The 18698-nt window shown below is 42.7% G+C and overlaps 1 protein-coding gene across 3 annotated transcripts in view; it reads right to left on the bottom strand.

Moving 5' to 3' along the window:
- The window catches only part of LOC123996602 (lisH domain-containing protein ARMC9), an 86081-nt gene that overhangs the window by 53696 nt on the left and 13687 nt on the right, over nt 1–18698 (bottom strand). For 2 of the 3 annotated variants that reach the window (XM_046300099.1, XM_046300107.1), the window contains exons 7-13: nt 14912–14936; nt 13842–13999; nt 11831–11929; nt 9742–9777; nt 5972–6006; nt 1765–1876; nt 833–925 (exon numbers count right to left, since the gene is read on the bottom strand). In XM_046300099.1, the coding sequence (XP_046156055.1) occupies nt 833–925; nt 1765–1876; nt 5972–6006; nt 9742–9777; nt 11831–11929; nt 13842–13999; nt 14912–14936 (558 nt within the window). The remainder of the gene's footprint in view (nt 1–832; nt 926–1764; nt 1877–5971; nt 6007–9741; nt 9778–11830; nt 11930–13841; nt 14000–14911; nt 14937–18698) is intronic. The other variant, XM_046300116.1, reaches the window with a different exon arrangement.

Genomic DNA, 18698 nt, shown 5'->3' with positions numbered 1-18698 from the left:
CAGTCAAGTCTGGGGTGAACCAAGGACTATATCTGTTCTTAGTTCTACATTTTTTGAATGGGGCATGCTTATTTAAATTTTGAAGAGCCACCAGGCATCCTCTACTGACGGGATGAGGTCAATATCCTTCCAGGATACCTGTGCCAGGTCGATTAGAAAGGCCTGCTCGCCGAAGTGTTTTAGGGATCGTTTGACAGTGATGAGGGATGGTTGTTTGACCAATGACCCAGTACGCTCGCAGGCAATGAGGCAGTGATCTCTGAGATCCTGGTTGAAGACAGCAGAGGTGTATTAAGAGGGCAGGTTGGTCAGGATGATATCGAAGAGGGTGCCCATGGTTACGGATTTAGGGTTGTACCTGGTAGGTTCCTTGATGATTTGTGTGAGATTGAGGGCATCTAGCTAAGATTGTAGAACGTCCGGGATGTTAAGCATGTCCCAGTTTAGGTAACCTAACAGTACAAACTCTGAAGATAGGTGGGGGGCGATCAATTCACATATGGTGTCCAGGGCATAACTGGGTGCCGAGGGGGGTCTATAACAAGCGGCAACAGTGAGAGACTTGCTTCTGGAAAGGTGGATTTTTAAAAGTAGAAGCTCGAATTGTTTGGGCACAGACCTGGATAGTATGACAGAATTCTGCGGGCTAACTCCGCCCCCTTTGGCAGTTCTATCTTGTAGGAACATTTTATAGTTAGGGATGGAAATTTCAGGATATTTGGTGGCCTTCCTAAGCCAGGCTTCAGACAAGGCTAGGACATCCAGGTTGGCAGAGTGTGCTAAAGCAGTGAATAAAAGAAACTTAGGGAGAAGGCTTCTAATGTTAACCCACCTGTCTGGTGCTGTGGCAATCCAGGAGGTCGTTGCTGGCGTAGGCCTGCAGTACAGTGTCCCTCTGCTCACCTTGGAGAGAACGGGTCAGTCTCTGGGGATAGGAGGACACACAAGGTGATGACACAGACAGGCAGACAGACTGGCAAACAGACAGATAGACAGGCAGGTAGGCAGACAGACCGGCAGACAGACCAGCAGACAGGCACAGAGACCTAGAGACACAGAGGCAGAGAGACAGAGACAGAGAGTCATCGATGCACAGAGACAGACAGGCACAGACAGAGAGAGAGAGAGAGAGAGAGAGAGAGAGAGAGAGAGAGAGAGAGAGAGAGAGAGAGAGAGAGAGAGAGAGAGAGACAGAGTGAAAGGGAGACAGAGAAAGAGAGGCAGAGAGACACAAAGACACAGAGACAGATATACATAGAGACAGATACATTGAGACATAGAAACATAGACAAAGACACATGGAGACAGAGACAAAGAGAAACAGAGACACATGGAGACAGAGACAATGAGACAGAGACACATAGAGACAGATATACACAGAGACAGATACATAGAAACATAGACAGAGACATGGAGACAGAGACAAAGAGACAGAGAAACAGAGACACATGGAGACAGATATACACAGAGACAGATACATAGAGACATAGAAACATAGACAGAGACACATGGAGACAGAGACAAAGAGAAACAGAGACACATGGAGACAGAGACACATGGAGACAGAGACAAAGAGACAGAGACACAGAGACATAGAGACAGAGGCAAAGAAACAGAGACATTGAGACAGAGACATATTGAGACAGAGGCAAAGAGACAGAGACACATAGAGACGGAGACACATAGAGACGGAGACACATAGAGACGGAGAGACACATAGAGACAGAGCAGTAGGTCTAGGCATGTCCAGGCTGTCTGACTGACCCAGCACAGGGCCTGGAGCAGCAGGGCCTTGAGTCTGTCTGATCCCCCCAGCAAGTCTCTCTTCAGCTTGTCATAGTCCAGAGAGGGCAGCAGCGGCACCTCCTTAGGCCTCCTGTATAGGGGAGATGGTGGGTGTTTTTCACAAACTATCTGCTGTAGTTTGTATTTATTGTGGATTCCCATTAGTTCCTGCCAAGGCAGGAGCTACTCTTCCTGGGGTTTATTATGGATCCCCATTAGTTCCTGCCAAGGCAGGAGCTACTCTTCCTGGGGTTTATTATGGATCCCCATTAGTTCCTGCCAAGGCAGGAGCTACTCTTCCTGGGATTTATTATGGATCCCCATTAGTTCCTGTCAAGGCAGCAGCTACTCTTCCTGGGGTTTATTATGGATCCCCATTAGTTCCTGCCAAGGCAGCAGCTACTCTTCCTGGGGTTTATTATGGATCCCCATTAGTTCCTGCCAAGGCAGCAGCTACCCTTCCTGGGGTTTATTATGGATCCCCATTAGTTCCTGCCAAGGCAGCAGCTATTCTTCCTGGGGTTAAGCAACATTAAGGCAGTTGTATACAATTAAAAACATTGCATTACATTACCCAACAGAATTCACAACACATTAAGTGTGTGCCCTCAGACCACTACTCTACAACTACGATACGAACAAAAGTATGTGGACACCTGCTCGTCAAACATCTCACTACAAAATCATGGGCATTAATATGGAGTTGGTCCCCACTTTGCTACTATAACAGCCTCCACTCTTCTGGGAAGGCTTTCCAGTAGATGTTGGAACATTGCTGTGGGGACTTGCTTCCATTCAGCCACAAGAGCATTAGTGAGGTCGGACACTGATGTTGGGCGATTAGGCCTGGTTCGCAGTCTGCGTTCCAATTCATCACAAAGGTGTTCGATGAGGTTGAGGTTGAGGTCAGAGCTTTGTGCAGGCCAGTCAAGTTCTTCGACACCGACCTCGACAAACCATTTCTGTGTGAACCTCAATTTTTGCATGAGGGCATTGTCATGCTGAAACAGGAAAGGGCCTTTCCCAAACTGTTGTCACAACGTTGGAAGCACAGAATAATCTAGAATGTCATTGTATGCTGTGGCGTTAAGATTTCCCTTCATTGGAACAAAGGGGCCATGAAAAACAGCTCCAGACCATTATTCCTCCCCACCAAACTTTACAGTTGTCACTATTTATGCGGGCTGGTAGCATTCTCCTCACATCCGCCAAACCCAGATTTGTCCGTCGGACTGCAAGATGGTGAAGAGTCATTCATCACTCCAGAGAACTAATTTCCACTGTTCTTGAGTCCAATGGCGGCGAGCTTTACACCACTCTAGCCGACACTTGGCATTGCGCATGGTGATCTTAAGGCTTGTGTGTGACTGCTTGGCCATGGAAACTTATTTCATTAAGCTCCCGATGAACAATTATTGGTGCTGATGTTGCTTCCAGAGGCAGTTTGGAATTCGGTAGTGAGTGTTTTGCTCTTGAGGACAGACAATTTTTTACGTGCTTCAGCACTTGGCGGTCCGTTCTGTGAGCGTGTGTGGCCTACCACTTCGCGGCTGAGCCGTTGTTGCTCCTAGACATATCCACTTCACAATAACAGCACTTACAGTTGACCGGGGACAGTTCTAGCAGAGCAGAAATTTGACGAACTGACTTGTTGGAAAGATGTCATCCTATGACGGTGCCACGTTAAAAATCATTGAGCTCTTCAGTCAGGCCATTCTACTGCCAATGTTTGTCTATGGAGAATGCGCCGCTGTGTGTTCGATTGCATGGTGGTGTGCTCAATTTTATACACCTGTCAGCAACGGGTGTTGCTGAAATAGCCCAGAATCCACTAATTCAAAGGGGTGTCCACATACTTTTGTATATATAGTGTATCTACAACACAAAATCCATGTGTGTACAGTGTATACATTTACATTTAAGTCATTTAGCAGACGCTCTTATCCAGAGCGACTTACAAATTGGTGTGTTCACCTTATGACATCCAGTGGAGCAGCCACTTTACAATAGTGCATCTAAATCTTTACAGTATGTTATCGTGCGTGTGTGTATGTGTGTGTCTGTGCCTGTGTGTGTCTCTCTTCACAGTCCCTGCTGTTTCATAAGGTGTATTTTTTCAATCTGTTTTTAAATCTGATTCTACTTCTTGCATCAGTTACTTGATGTGGAATAGAGTTCCATGTAGTCATGGCTCTATGTAGTAATGTTGCCCCTCTTATAGTCTGTCCTGGACTTGGGGACTGTGAAGAGACCTATGGTGTCATGTCTTGTGGGGTATGTATGGGTGTCTGAGCTGTGTGCTAGTATTTTAAACAGACAGCTCAGTACCTTCAGCATGTCAATAACTCTCACAAAACCAAGTAGTGATGAAGTCAATCTCTCGTCTACTTTAAGCCACTAGAGATTGACATGCATATCTCCGTGTACATCTAAGGTCCGGCCGTGCTGCCTCGTTCAGGAAAAATTGTAATTTTCCTTAGCCCCTCTTTGTGGAACCTAGTCCACAGTAGTCCAGTTGAGACAAATCTAGGGCCTGTAGGACCTACCAGTTCACTGTGATGATAAATCCCAGGTCATAGTAAACTAAGGACAGTTCTCTGTGATGATAAATCCCAGGTCATAGTAAACTAAGGACAGTTCACTGTGATGATAAATCCCAGGTCATAGTAAACTAAGGACAGTTCTCTGTGATGATAAATCCCAGGTCATAGTAAACTAAGGACAGTTCACTGTGATGATAAATCCCAGGTCATAGTAAACTAAGGACAGTTCACTGTGATGATAAATCCCAGGTCATAGTAAACTAAGGACAGTTCACTGTGATGATAAATCAGTTCATGTCTTTATTTAACTAGGCAAGTCAGTTAAGAACAAATTCCTATTTTCAATGACGGTCTAGGAACAGTGGGTTGACGGTCTAGGAACAGATTTTTACCTTGTCAACTCGGGGATTTGATCTTGCAACCTTCCGGTTACTAGTCCAACGCTCTAACCACTAGGCTACGTGCCACCCCCAATGTAATCTAAGGTAATGTAATCTAAGGTAATGTAATGTAGTCTAAGGTAAGGCAATGTAATCTAAGGTAATGTAATGTAGTCTAAGGTAATGTAGTCTAAGGTAATGTAATGTAGTCTAAGGTAATGTAATGTAGTCTAAGGTAAGGCAATGTAATCTAAGGTAATGTAATGTAGTCTAAGGTAATGTAGTCTAAGGTAATGTAATGTAGTCTAAGGTAAGGCAATGTAATCTAAGGTAATGGCAATGTAAAGTAATGTAATCTAAGGTAAAGTAATCTAAGGTAATGTAAAGTAATGTAATCTAAGGTAATGGCAATGTAAAGTAATGTAATCTAAGTAAAGTAATCAATGTAAAAGTAATGTAATCTAAGGTAATGTAAAGTAATCTAAGGTAATGTAAAAGGTAATGTAATCTAAGGTAATGTAATCTAAGGTAATGTAAAGTAATGTAATCTAAGGTAAAGTAATCTAAGGTAATGTAAAGTAATGTAATCTAAAGTAATCTGGTAATGTAAAGTAATGTAATCTAAGGTAATGTAAAAATGTAATCTAAGGTAATGTAAAAGTAATGTAATCTAAGGTAATGTAAAGTAATGTAATCTAAGGTAATGTAATGTAATCTAAGGTAAAGTAATCTAAGGTAATGTAAAGTAATGTAATCTAAGGTAATGTAATCTAAGGTAATGTAATGTAATCTAAGGTAAAGTAATCTAAGGTAATGTAAAGTAATGTAATCTAAGGTAATGTAATCTAAGGTAATGTAAAGTAATGTAATCTAAGGTAATGTAATCTAAGGTAATGTAAAGTAATGTAATCTAAGGTAATGTAAAGTAATGTAATCTAAGGTAATGTAAAGTAATGTAATCTAAGGTAATGTAAAGTAATGTAATCTAAGGTAATGTAATCTAAGGTAATGTAAAGTAATGTAATCTAAGGTAATGTAATGTAATCTAAGGTAAAGTAATCTAAGGTAAAGTAAAGTAATGTAATCTAAGGTAATGTAATCTAAGGTAATGTAATCTAAGGTAATGTAAAGTAATGTAATCTAAGGTAATGTAATGGGACTCCTGCACACTGTGTGCCACTTTTAACATTTATTAAGTGCTTTTTTTTCAATATGCCATTTTTCCCAGCAGGTTCCACAGAACAACTCAACGAGGGGACTTACTGAGGTACAATAGACGCTCGTAGCAATGAGGAAGCCTGGGAGAGAGAAAGACAAATTGTAGTATTAGAGAAAATTGTAGTATTTTAACATTTCACCCACAACACCATCCCAGTGACACTGAAATTACTGACATATTTAGAGTTACTTGTTTTGTGTTTTTATTGATAATCTTTTGACATAGAAAAGATTCCAAAACATAGGGGTTTGTCCTTATCCAGCAGAAGAGGTATGCTCTTACTCAGCTGTCTCATACTTACCCAAGTTTCCCTCGTCCTCCTAAAACAACGGTGGTTAAGTTAGGTTAACTAATGTGCTAACGGACGGGCAGGGGTTCATGCGTGTGCAGGTTATGGGTTTTGTCACATGCACAATCCCTGGGCGTAACCTATGGCAACAGTGCCCATGCAATGAGTGACAGGGACACTGTCCAATCCAATGAGCAAGGAGGCACACAAAGGGGCGAGGTGTTAGTGAGCAGCAACCAATTCCTTTCGTGTTTCAAGAATTGCTGCACCTGTCCTATAAGGCCTGGTATTGTAAGAGAGCTGTGGACGGAAACAGACCTAAAAACTAAGGCTTCGGTTTCAAAGTAATAATTAGCGTGTTTCCAACTGAAATCCAACCTCAAAACTGGATGATTAGCTTGAGGAAAAGGTCAGTGAGGTGATCCACATCATTTCTGGCATTGGTGTAGCTAGAACGTGATTGGGAGAAAGACCTGTCTTGGATCCTACTTTCCCCCCAAAAAATGTCTGTTCCCATAAAGCACAAAGGGCTGGCAGGTGTTTATGTCATGTTCGGCCTGTGACATTTGACAGAGGATTTACTGTGACCAGTCTCCTACAGCAACTTCCACCAGAGAGGACATTGAGATATAGGAATGTTAAGGAGATTAGCTTTTCCCATGAATTCGCCTCTGTTAGTTGAATTGCCCCAAAACTCGAACTGAAACGGGCGACAGGAACTTTAGGCCAGAACATGCAATGTGGTTAGTTAGAATGGGACAGGAGTATTTTCAAAAAGACAAGAAGACTATCAATTTTCGTCGATATTCCTCTCGAGTTATTTTTGGCCTCGTACAGTCTATTAATTAAAATGGAGGTCATTGACTGACGAAAAGTTATTGTTTTTAGCATGAAAAATAAAATAAAACTATGTTTAAATGGTATATCTAAAATAATATTGCAGACAGTGGAATTAAATTCCCACACACAGATTGCAGAAACAGGTCATTTATCCTCTTTAATGTCGTATCTCTTTGTTATGCCTAATGGGGACCCATAACAAGCCATTGTAACACTTACTATTTGAGAAGTAGGTTAAATATTTGCATCCTAATATAATTCAGGTATTTGGGTGGACTGTCTGAGTTTTAGTTTCTCCCCATAGGCAGGTAGACACAGTGAAATCTTTTGAGAGCCATCTATAATAAATGGGAGAAGACTCTGATAATTATACCGCAATTATGGTGTTGTATTCCAATGGAGAACAAAGTCATTCTCTGTGTGGCTGTGGAAAAGGTTGAACCTAACTGGAAATCAACAATAGCTTAAAAACGTAAGTTCCAGTTGTAGGCTATTATGCAATTATCTGCTTTTTTTATTTCCTTTTTTTAAAATATATAATTTTTTAAATAGTTTAGATGTTTTTCAGCTACTTTCCTCTGATTTTTTGGGAAAAGTGCTTATAATAAGAAGTGAACTGGTATCATCATTCTTCTTTAATTCTCATAGGTCAGTTGGGATCAATGTTCCCTCTAAGCTGCGGCGCAGCAGAAATATCAGCCCATGGAGAGAAGCACGAAATGAAACTTCACTCAACTTTCCAGAGTTTCCCCCTGTTAGTTAACACTATCAATGTTTCTCTTTACAGTGGCAATTGTGATCGAACCAATACAATATTAGCCACTTTCAATGCAACACACCAAGACAAAACGAACTTTGCAAAAGATTTTGTAGAAGGCAGAATGCTTCAGAGTAGGATTCTACGGCATTGACACACACGACTCAGCCCGCACTCTATACTCTACACAGACCGGTGTGGCATAACAAACCAGACCTGCAGTAGACCTATATGCAAATAGACCATTTCCTTATATGGATCTGTACCATTCACTTTGAACTGGACTGTGTTTACAGCATGAGTGGTTGTGGGTAGATGAACTGGACTGTGTTTACAGCACTTAGATGAACTGGACTGTGTTTACAGCATGAGTGGTTGTGGGTAGATGAACTGGACTGTGTTTACAGCATGAGCGGTTGTGGGTAGATGAACTGGACTGTGTTTACAGCATGAGTGGTTGTGGGTAGATGAACTGGACTGTGTTTACAGCATGAGCGGTTGTGGGTAGATGAACTGGACTGTGTTTACAGCATGAGCGGTTGTGGGTAGATGAACTGGACTGTGTTTACAGCATGAGTGGTTGTGGGTAGACGCGCTTGTTTCGAGATCAAAGCGAGAGCTGCATGTATCCACGTGTGCACATTTTGTTAATGTCCTTTGCTAGTTTGTGAGTTATTAGCTCAGTTATAGATAATTTGTAGTCAGCAATAGGGGAGTGATTGCTTCCTACAAGAGCACAAAACGACATCTTTGAAAAGCGAGTCAGGTAAATAATTTTTATTTTGTCTTAAAGGGGCAGTGTTGTATTTTGAAACAGGCTTGAATAAACTAAGTAGCCAATAGGCAGAGGGCAGCATAATGTGTCTTTCTCTGTAATAACGGTATGGGAATAATAATGCATTTTACTTTGTAAAGTGGTTTCTTGCATCAAACAACACAACAACATTCAGTCACCCCCTTGTATGAAGGACAAGTGGATAAAAACATTAATGTCAAGCCCTACATGTGTTTGTTCTTAAAGTCTCATGGAATGTAGGCCTACATTGAACACCACACATTGGCTGCTACTGTAGGCTGAATGATAGAACATCTATTTCCATGTTAAAATCCTATGGGAGACCACTCTGGTAGGCCCTACATTATGATCAAATAGCCAGTGTTCACAGTAAAACTGTAATTAAAGCGAGTACAGCCTCAGTGTTCACAGTAAAACTGTAACTTAAAGCGAGTACAGTCTCAGTATTCACAGTAAACACACACTGGAATTTTTGGGAATTTTGCAGCAGACCTGAAATTTGCTCAGTGCCGAATTCTTTTTGAGGGAACATTATGTTGGGACTTGTATAAAAAGAAACAGATCGATGTTGTCACACGTACAAGTGGCAAATGACCTTCCTAACGGTATAGCCAACAGAGAGATGAGATGGCAATCTATGGACGGGGAACAAGTGGATGCTTAAGGAAGTCGCTGGCTATAAACCACGGAGATATTACACCCAACAAGCTGCATCGTCGCCAGACAAAAAGGGAACCATTCTGACGCCAAACAAGGACAAACATCCCATTAAACGAATCGAAAGAGAAGTCCTTCTGTAGCTCAGTTGGTAGAGCATGGCGCTTGTAACGCCAGGGTAGTGGGTTCGATCCCCGGGACCATCCATACGTAGAATGTATGCTCACATGACTGTAAGTCGCTTTGGCTAAAAGCGTCTGATAAATGGTATATATTATATTATTATTACAAGTGGAGAACACACTGGAATACTGGGTCAATACAAGGAGCCATGTAAAGGTATAGGGGAGAGGAAGAGAGGTGGAGTGGTGGAGAGAGGGAGGGATAGACCGACAAGGCAAGGTGCGAGCAAGACGGGAGAACGGGGGGAAGGGGGCGACAGCACAAAATGGATGAAAACTTCAGTAAAACTTACATATCCGTCATCATAAGGACTCATAGAGTAATATCCCTTCGTGGACAGACAATCACACAGAAACACACACACACACAAAAAGAAAAGAAGCAGTTGAATTGAAGAAGTCAAAAACACACAAGCTAACAGATACACTAAACTAGGCCAGTTCAAACCAAAATGAAGAAGCACATCAGGGATGTGGTCAGGACAACATTGAAGGTGAGGAAACGGATCTATTGGATTGGATGTACTGTATAGGGTCCATTTCAATGATATGAGAATAGAGGGCATCATCAGAGCACATCAGCCAGACCACCAAACATAGAACAAACTAGTTTTTATTTTCTTCTTCTTCTTCTTCTTTTGGAAACACAACAATTTCCTAGTGGACCTTAGCGAACACATGTGATGTACCCTATTTATGTCCTGCAGATACGTCCAGTACACTACCACGCAGGCCTCTCGTCGACAAGTGGAGTGACAGAGCCTTTGGCTGGAGTGGGTACAGTACATTTACATTTAAGTCATTTAGCAGACGCTCTTATCCAGAGCGACTTCCACGCAGGCCTCTCGTCGACAAGTGGAGTGACAGAGCCTTTGGCTGGAGTGGGTACAGTACATTTACATTTAAGTCATTTAGCAGACGCTCTTATCCAGAGCGACTTCCACGCAGGCCTCTCGTCGACAAGTGGAGTGACAGAGCCTTTGGCTGGAGTGGGTACAGTACATTTACATTTAAGTCATTTAGCAGACGCTCTTATCCAGAGCGACTTCCACGCAGGCCTCTCGTCGACAAGTGGAGTGACAGAGCCTTTGGCTGGAGTGGGTACAGTACATTTACATTTAAGTCATTTAGCAGACGCTCTTATCCAGAGCGACTTCCACGCAGGCCTCTCGTCGACAAGTGGAGTGACAGAGCCTTTGGCTGGAGTGGGTACAGTACATTTTGGTGCCAACGGAATGAGTCATTCTGTCCTCTCAATGACATGGCACTTTCATATCAACCTTCTGCATCAGTACAGCATGCTACATAACGTTAGAGTATATCGTATCAACCTTCTGCATCAGTACAGCATACTACATAACGTTAGAGTATATCGTATCAATCTTCTGCATCAGTACAGCATACTACATAACGTTAGAGTATATCGTATCAACCTTCTGCATCAGTACAGCATACTACATAACGTTAGAGTATATTGTATCAACCTTCTGCATCAGTACAGCATACTACATAACGTTAGAGTATATCGTATCAACCTTCTGCATCAGTACAGCATACTACATAACGTTATAGTATATCGTATCAACCTTCTGCATCAGTACAGCATGCTACATAACGTTAGAGTATATCGTATCAATCTTCTGCATCAGTACAGCATACTACATAACGTTAGAGTATATCGTATCAACCTTCTGCATCAGTACAGCATACTACATAACGTTATAGTATATCGTATCAACCTTCTGCATCAGTACAGCATGCTACATAACGTTAGAGTATATCGTATCAATCTTCTGCATCAGTACAGCATACTACATAACGTTAGAGTATATTACGTACAGGAACGTTATCATCTCGCTCAGATTTTAGATTCAAGCTGTGGGGTGTGCTTGTTGCGTGTTCTGTTTTTGGGGGGTGACGTCCTTGAGAAACTCGGAATAAGTCCCAGACTGAGGAGTGCTGCTATATTAACAGCGAACTGTTGTGAAAACGTAACAACAAAGTCAGGTTTATATAAAATACAGTATTATATAACTGGGTTCTAACTTTCCTACTTGGTTAACCTTTAGTCCTACCAACGTGAGGCTAAAGAAGTATAATGTATTGCTACATAATGCTATGTCAAGTGTAAAATACAAAAAGAAATAAAAAAGAAAATCTAATTTTATTGGTCATCATACACGTGTTAAGCAGATGTTATTGCGGGTGTAGAGAAATGCATTAGAAAGTAATTCGCTCAGGAGAAAGTGGAGAGGCTATACTGTAGAATGTACACTACCCTTTCCCCATAAATGTTTCTTCTTCTACTAAAACGGCTCTACAGTGCTCATGGGAAATGGAGTGTTTCCTCATCAGTGAAGGGCGGTGTGTGTTGTCACTCACAGTGCCAGGCCTGGTGAAGTCGATGCTCTGCGCCGCACTCTGCCTCAGCTGGCTACTGAAGAGACGCACACACACACTCTGGAGGTATTCTGGGGAGATCTGCAAAAACACAACAGCATCAGAACATCCCAACTGAGCTCTGAGAGGAGGTAGGGAGGGGGAGGGAGGAAGAGGGGGAAGGGAGGGAGAGAGAGAGGAAGGGGGAGAGAGGAAGGGAGGAAGGGGGAGAGAGGAAGGGGGAGAGAGGAAGGAAGAGGGAGAGAGGAAGGGGGGAGAGGAAGGGGGAGAGAGGAGAGGAAGGAAGGGGGAGGGAGGAAGGGGGAGAGAGGGAGGGAGGAAGGGGGAGGGAGGGAGAGAGGAAGGGGGAGGGAGGAAGGGGGAGGGAGAGGAAGGAAGGAGGAGAGAAGAAGGGGGGAGAGGAAGGGGGAGAGAGGAAGGAAGGGGAGAGGAAGGAAGGAGGGGAGGGAGGAAGGAAGAGGGAGGGAGGGGGAGGAAAGGGGAGGGAGGAACGAAGGAAGGAAGGAAGGAAGGAAGGAAGGAAGGAAGGAAGAGGGAGGAAGTGGGAGGGAGGAAGGGCTTGCTATTTTTGTGTATGTTGTGAGTGTAGCCTAAAATCAGTCATCACGATGTAAAATAGTGCTATTATACTGTTTGCGCGCGTGTGTGTGTGTGTGTGTGTGTGTGTGTGTGTGTGTGTGTGTGTGTGTGTGTGTGTGTGTGTGTGTGTGTGTGTGTGTGTGTGTGTGTGTGTGTGTGTGTGTGTGTGTGTGTGTGTGTGTGTGTGTGTGTGTGTGTGTGTGTGTGTGTGTTTGGTTTTACTATCCTTGTGGGGACCAAAGAACTATAGTAAAACAAGGAAAATTCAGACAAATGGGGACATTTCGCCAGTCCCAACAAGGAAAAAGGCTATTTTAGGGTTAGGTTAAGGAGTTAGTTTGTGATTAGGGGTTATGGAAAATATAATTTTGAATGGGAATCAATTGTTTGGTCCCAACAAGGAATGTAAAACAAGGGAAACTCGGACAAGTGGGGACATTTCGCCAGTCCCTCAACACGGGGGCCCATCAGGTGTGCGTGCTTAGTCCCCTTCTGTACTCCCTGTTCACCCACGACTCCAACACCATCATTAAGTTTGCTGATGACACGACGATGGTTGGCCGTATCACTAACGACGACGAGACAGCCTTTAGGGAGGAGGGCAGTGAGACCTGGCAGTGTGGTGCCAGGACAACAACTCCTCCCTCAACGTAAGCAAGACAAAAGGAGCTGATCGTGGACTAAATCACGAAGGAATCATGTGTGGTGCGTGTTCCCTGTTTCAAAGGGGTTGTTGTATCTGTAGCCTGGGTAACAGTCTGTTGGTGCTATCATGTCACTCATTGTCATGCTAAACAAACTGGGATTCCCCCCCAAGTTGAAATCGAATCCAAGGTGATTTTTTTGCATACAAAGATTTTCAGATGTAATCACAGGTGTAGCTAAATGCTTGTGTTCCTAACTCCAACAGTGAGTGCAGTAATATCTAGCAATACAATAATACACGCATAATCCCAAAAAGTAAAAAAACAAGATAATAAGAAATATCAGAACGAGCAATGTCAGCGTCCGTAATATATATATATATAAATATATACACATAGAGTGTACAAAACATTAGGAACACCTGCTCTTTCCATGACATTGACTGACCAGGTGAGTCCAGGTGAAAGCTATGGTCCCTTATTGATGTCACGTGTTAAATCCACTTCAAATCAGTGTAGATGAAGGGGAGGAGACGGGTTAAAGAAGGATTTTTAAGCAACTCAATATTGGGAAGGTGTTCTTAACGTTTTGTACACTCAGTGTATACGTGGTGTGTATGAACTGTATATGAATAGAAAAGGTGTGTACAGCAGTAGTTATATAGGATGAGCCATGACTAGAATACAGTATAAAGTGGGTGAAACAGTATGTAAACATTGTTGACAGATCTGGGACCAGGCTAATATAACTTGTACATGTTAGGCCCTACCATTTTCCCACTGACTGTAGCCTCCAGAGAGTCCACCAGCTCGGCAGTGACTCCTATCAGGTTGTGGTGATCGGCCTGCATCTTATTGAACCTCCTCATGTAGCTGCTGGTCCTCTTCTCTGCTTCGGCCAGCTGCAGCTGCAGCTGCTGTATGGTGTCTGTAAACACATATAGAACACGCACACACACACAAGAAAATATAATCAAAACAGTAACATACATAAGCACACAAACATCTAGCAATTATTTAAGTCCCATAGCAGTAGAATGACTAGAATGGGAATCACCATGATGAATGGACTGGTGTCCAGGAAGCACAGCAGCAAGTCAGTAATAACCTACATCTGTGATAGCCAATCAATAACCAGAAGAAGACCTCAATCACCTTGTTAACCAGTGAGCTAGCTAACACTAAAATAAAATGGTTGACTATAGTAAAGTATACATCTAGATTTAGTAAGCACACACTTAAGTGTATAACTTGGCTTAGTTTGAACTTTCACATAGCTAGTGCAATCGGCCCAAGGTTCAATGTGTGGTTTATCAACAGTCATAACATTACAAAAATGTAAATGCAAATTCCATATTACCATGGCAATTCCATCATCGGTTGACAACAATCAAAATTACCCTGGCAACTGCAGTGCCTGACATGCAATTTAGGTTACAGTATTAACTCATGCAGCATCCGTATGTGTCCGTCATTGGCTCTAACCTTCAATATTGAGATGTGCGTGTACCACGTTTACTGAAGGATGAGTCACAACACAAGGAATCATAGTATGTATGATGACTCATGACGCTCATTCAGCACAGTCTACAGCAGGGGTGTCAAACATACGGCCCGCGGGCCGGAACCGGCCCCCAAGGAAATGAGTTTGACACCCCTGGTCTACAGTAAGTGAAAGAAGTGAAAGAATTCCACATATGTGTTTCGACAGTGACAGGTATGAAAGTCTATCTAAAAAAATAAATAACAATATGCTCTTTAGAAAAAGACTGGAGAAGGACAATGATGGAAATAGAATGACAATAGAATATATTCTATTTATTTCTGTGGCTACAATCACCTTTGGTGTTCCTTCCGTCATCCTTCTGCGTTAACGGCCACGTTAAAGAAACGCTCGTATTCGACATCGCTTGACGTGCGGCAGCAGAGACAACAGTCTATCACATTACTGAGACATCTTCAACATTTACAAAGGATATCCTCCCTCGTTATATCTGACAGGTGTTTGCCTTTCCAAATGAAATGACGGCCGCCTTTCAGTGTTTGTCAAAGGTATGCATCACAAGCAGAAAATAAAAGGTAGAACAGTTTTTTTTTAAGGCAACATTGGTTGGTAAACACTACCAGTACTAATGTCCATCAGGCCGGGAACAGCGGAGAGGAGGAACTCCCATGAAGACAGTAAACAAGCTCTGTCGTCTTGACTGTTGGGTAAAGGCTGGGCTCCATAAATATTAGGATAATATTATAATCCTGAAGGATTTTCACGACGGGGGGGGGGTAAAGGTTTAATGACGTGAATGGACATCAGAAAGGAAAAATCTATCATTGTGTTTTCAAATGAAAGCTTGACTGTTCTGATGTCATCACCTTCTCTCACTACTTGCCCTTTACACCATTATAAGGGCCAGAGGCGGGATCAGATGGGTGTTTTTTGCACTCGAACATAGCCCCCGGCTTTCACAATATCAAACTCGAGTCTCTGAATGTCCTTGAGTGGCCCAGCCAGAGCTCGGACTTGAACCAAATTGAACATCTCTGGAGAGACATGAAAATAGCTGTGCAGCGACGCTCCCCATCCAACCTGACAGATCATGAATGGGAGAAACTCCCCAAATACAGGTGTGCCAAACTTGTCCTACCCAAGAAGACTATAATCTGTAATCGCTGCCAAAGGTACTTCAACAAAGTATTGTATTTAATACATTTGCAACAATTTCTAAAAAACTGTTTTTGCTTTGTCATTATGGGGTATTGTATGTAGATTTAATACATTTTAGAATACAGCTGTACAGTAACAAAATGTGAAAAAAGTCCAGGGGTCTGAATACTTTCCAAATGTACTGTACATTTGCCTGTTTGTTTGATCACCTTTCACATTCCCTCTTTCTCTTTATATTGGATATTTTTTCCAGCTCTTGTGAAAGCTGTGGCTGTGCGTAAAATTCTCCATACTCTACGTTGTCTTAGGTCTAATGTTATATGCCCACGGCCACAGGGAGCAATGATGGTGTCTGTAACGTTGTCTTAGGTCTAATGTTATATGCCCACGGCCACAGGGAGCAATGATGGTGTCTGTAACGTTGTCTTAGGTCTAATGTTATATGCCCACGGCCACAGGGAGCAATGATGGTGTCTGTAACGTTGTCTTAGGTCTAATGTTATATGTGCCCACGGCCACAGGGAGCAATGATGGTGTCATGCTTATTGTTGAATGCTTATTGACCATGTTTGGCTTAGCTCAGACATAAATAATTTTATACTAGGCATATATCAGTGTTAATCCTATGTTCATTTTTTATATATTTTTTTATACTGAAGCCATGCAATTAGCCTACATAGAACAATGTGGATTGTAAACATGCTCAACATATTTCTGGGATTATTTAATTTATTTATTTATCCGTTATTTTACCAGGTAAATTGACTGAGAACACGTTCTCATTTGCAGCAACGACCTGGGGAATAGTTACAGGAGAGAGGAAGGGGGATGAATGAGCCAATTGTAAACTGGGGATTATTAGGTGACCGTGATGGTTTGAGGGCCAGATTGGGAATTTAGCCAGGACACCGAGGTTAACACCCCTACTCTTACGATAAGTGCCATGGGATCTTTAATGACCTCAGAGAGTCAGGACACCCGTTTAACGTCCCATCCGAAAGACCGCACCCTACACAGGGCAATGTCCCCAATCACTGCCCTGGGGAATTGGGATATTATTTTAGACCAGAGGAAAGAGTGCCACCTACTGGCCCTCCAACACCACTTCCAGCAGCATCTGGTCTCCCATCCAGGAACTGACCAGGACCAACCCTGCTTAGCTTCAGAAGCAAGCCAGCAGTGGTATGCAGGGTCTTGAATGTTGGGACAATCCTTGTCCGGTAGGGGAACAAAACAAATGTAATAGTTGTTAAAAATGTATTTTGTTGCAATAGTTGTTATTTGCTAGGCCAATTTGTTGCAGGCTCTGTCGTAAACGGCCGTGACGGGGAGGTCCGTGGGGAGACGCACAACTGGGCTAGCGTCGTCCGGGTTAGGGAGGGTTTGGCCGGTAGGGATATCCTTGTCTCCTCACGCACCAGCGACTCCTGTGGCGGGCCGGGCGCAGTACGCGCTAACCAAGGTTGCCAGGTGCACAGAGTTTCCTCCAACACATTGGTGTCGCTGGCTTCCGGGTTGGATGGCACTGATGTTAAGAAGCAGTGCGGCTTGGTCGGGGTTGTGTATCGGAGGACGCATGACTTTCAACCTTCGTCTCTCCTAAACTTGGTACGGGAGTTGTAGCGATGAGACAAGATAGTAGCTACTAACAATTGGACAACACGAAAAAGGTGTATATACAAAAATTAAAAAACATGAATTCACATTCCCATTCCCAGTTTGGAGATGCCAGCCCTAGCCTATGGGCCTACTGTTTCTAATGTAGATAACACAGCCTCATGGTATCAAACCATTGCATTTTAAATAGAGAGCATTGCGCCTTGATTCCACTGGAAAAAAAAAAAATATGCGCCAGAGTTGTACATATTCCCGCTATTTATCCAGACACCAAAAAAAAAAGAAGCTGAACAGCTGAACACATTTTGATTTGCATTGCAATTATGATTCCAATAGTAGGTCTGACTCTACTTCTATGGTAGGCAACTGTTTTTAACAGATATGGATGACATGGGTTCATGGTAGGCTACTGTTTTTAACAGTTATGGATGACATGGGTTCATGGTAGGCTACTGTTTTTAACATGGGTTCATGGTAGGCTACTGTTTTTAACATGGGTTCATGATAGGCTACTGTTTTTAACAGTTATGGATGACATGGGTTCATGGTAGGCTACTGTTTTTAACATGGGTTCATGGTAGGCTACTGTTTTTAACATGGGTTCATGGTAGGCTACTGTTTTTAACATGGGTTCATGGTAGGCTACTGTTTTTAACATGGGTTCATGGTAGGCTACTGTTTTTAACAGTTATGGATGACATGGGTTCATGGTAGGCTACTGTTTTTAACATGGGTTCATGGTAGGCTACTGTTTTTAACATGGGTTCATGGTAGGCTACTGTTTTTAACAGTTATGGATGACATGGGTTCATGGTAGGCTACTGTTTTTAACATGGGTTCATGGTAGGCTACTGTTTTTAACATGGGTTCATGGTAGGCTACTGTTTTTAACAGATATGGATGACATGGGTTCATGGTAGGCTACTGTTTTTAACAGTTATGGATGACATGGGTTCATGGTAGGCTACTGTTTTTAACATGGGTTCATGGTAGGCTACTGTTTTTAACATGGGTTCATGGTAGGCTACTGTTTTTAACAGTTATGGATGACATGGGTTCATGGTAGGCTACTGTTTTTAACATGGGTTCATGGTAGGCTACTGTTTTTAACAGATATGGATGCCACTATTTTATTTATTTATTTTTATTTAACCTTTATTTAATTAGGCAAGTCAGTTAAGAGAAAATTCTTATTTACAATAACAGCCTACCGGGGCACAGTGAGTTAACTGCCTTGTTCAGGATCAGAGTCCACCTACTGTCCCTACACTCTAACCACTAGGCTCCCTGCCGTCCCTACACTCTAACCACTAGGCTACCTGCCGTCCCTACACTCTAACCACTAGGC

This window comes from Oncorhynchus gorbuscha, linkage group LG02 (genome assembly GCF_021184085.1).
Source record: "Oncorhynchus gorbuscha isolate QuinsamMale2020 ecotype Even-year linkage group LG02, OgorEven_v1.0, whole genome shotgun sequence".
Lineage (NCBI taxonomy): Eukaryota > Metazoa > Chordata > Actinopteri > Salmoniformes > Salmonidae > Oncorhynchus > Oncorhynchus gorbuscha.
The sequence above is the reverse complement of the archived record's forward strand: the minus strand, read 5'-3'. Positions and strand labels throughout refer to the sequence as shown.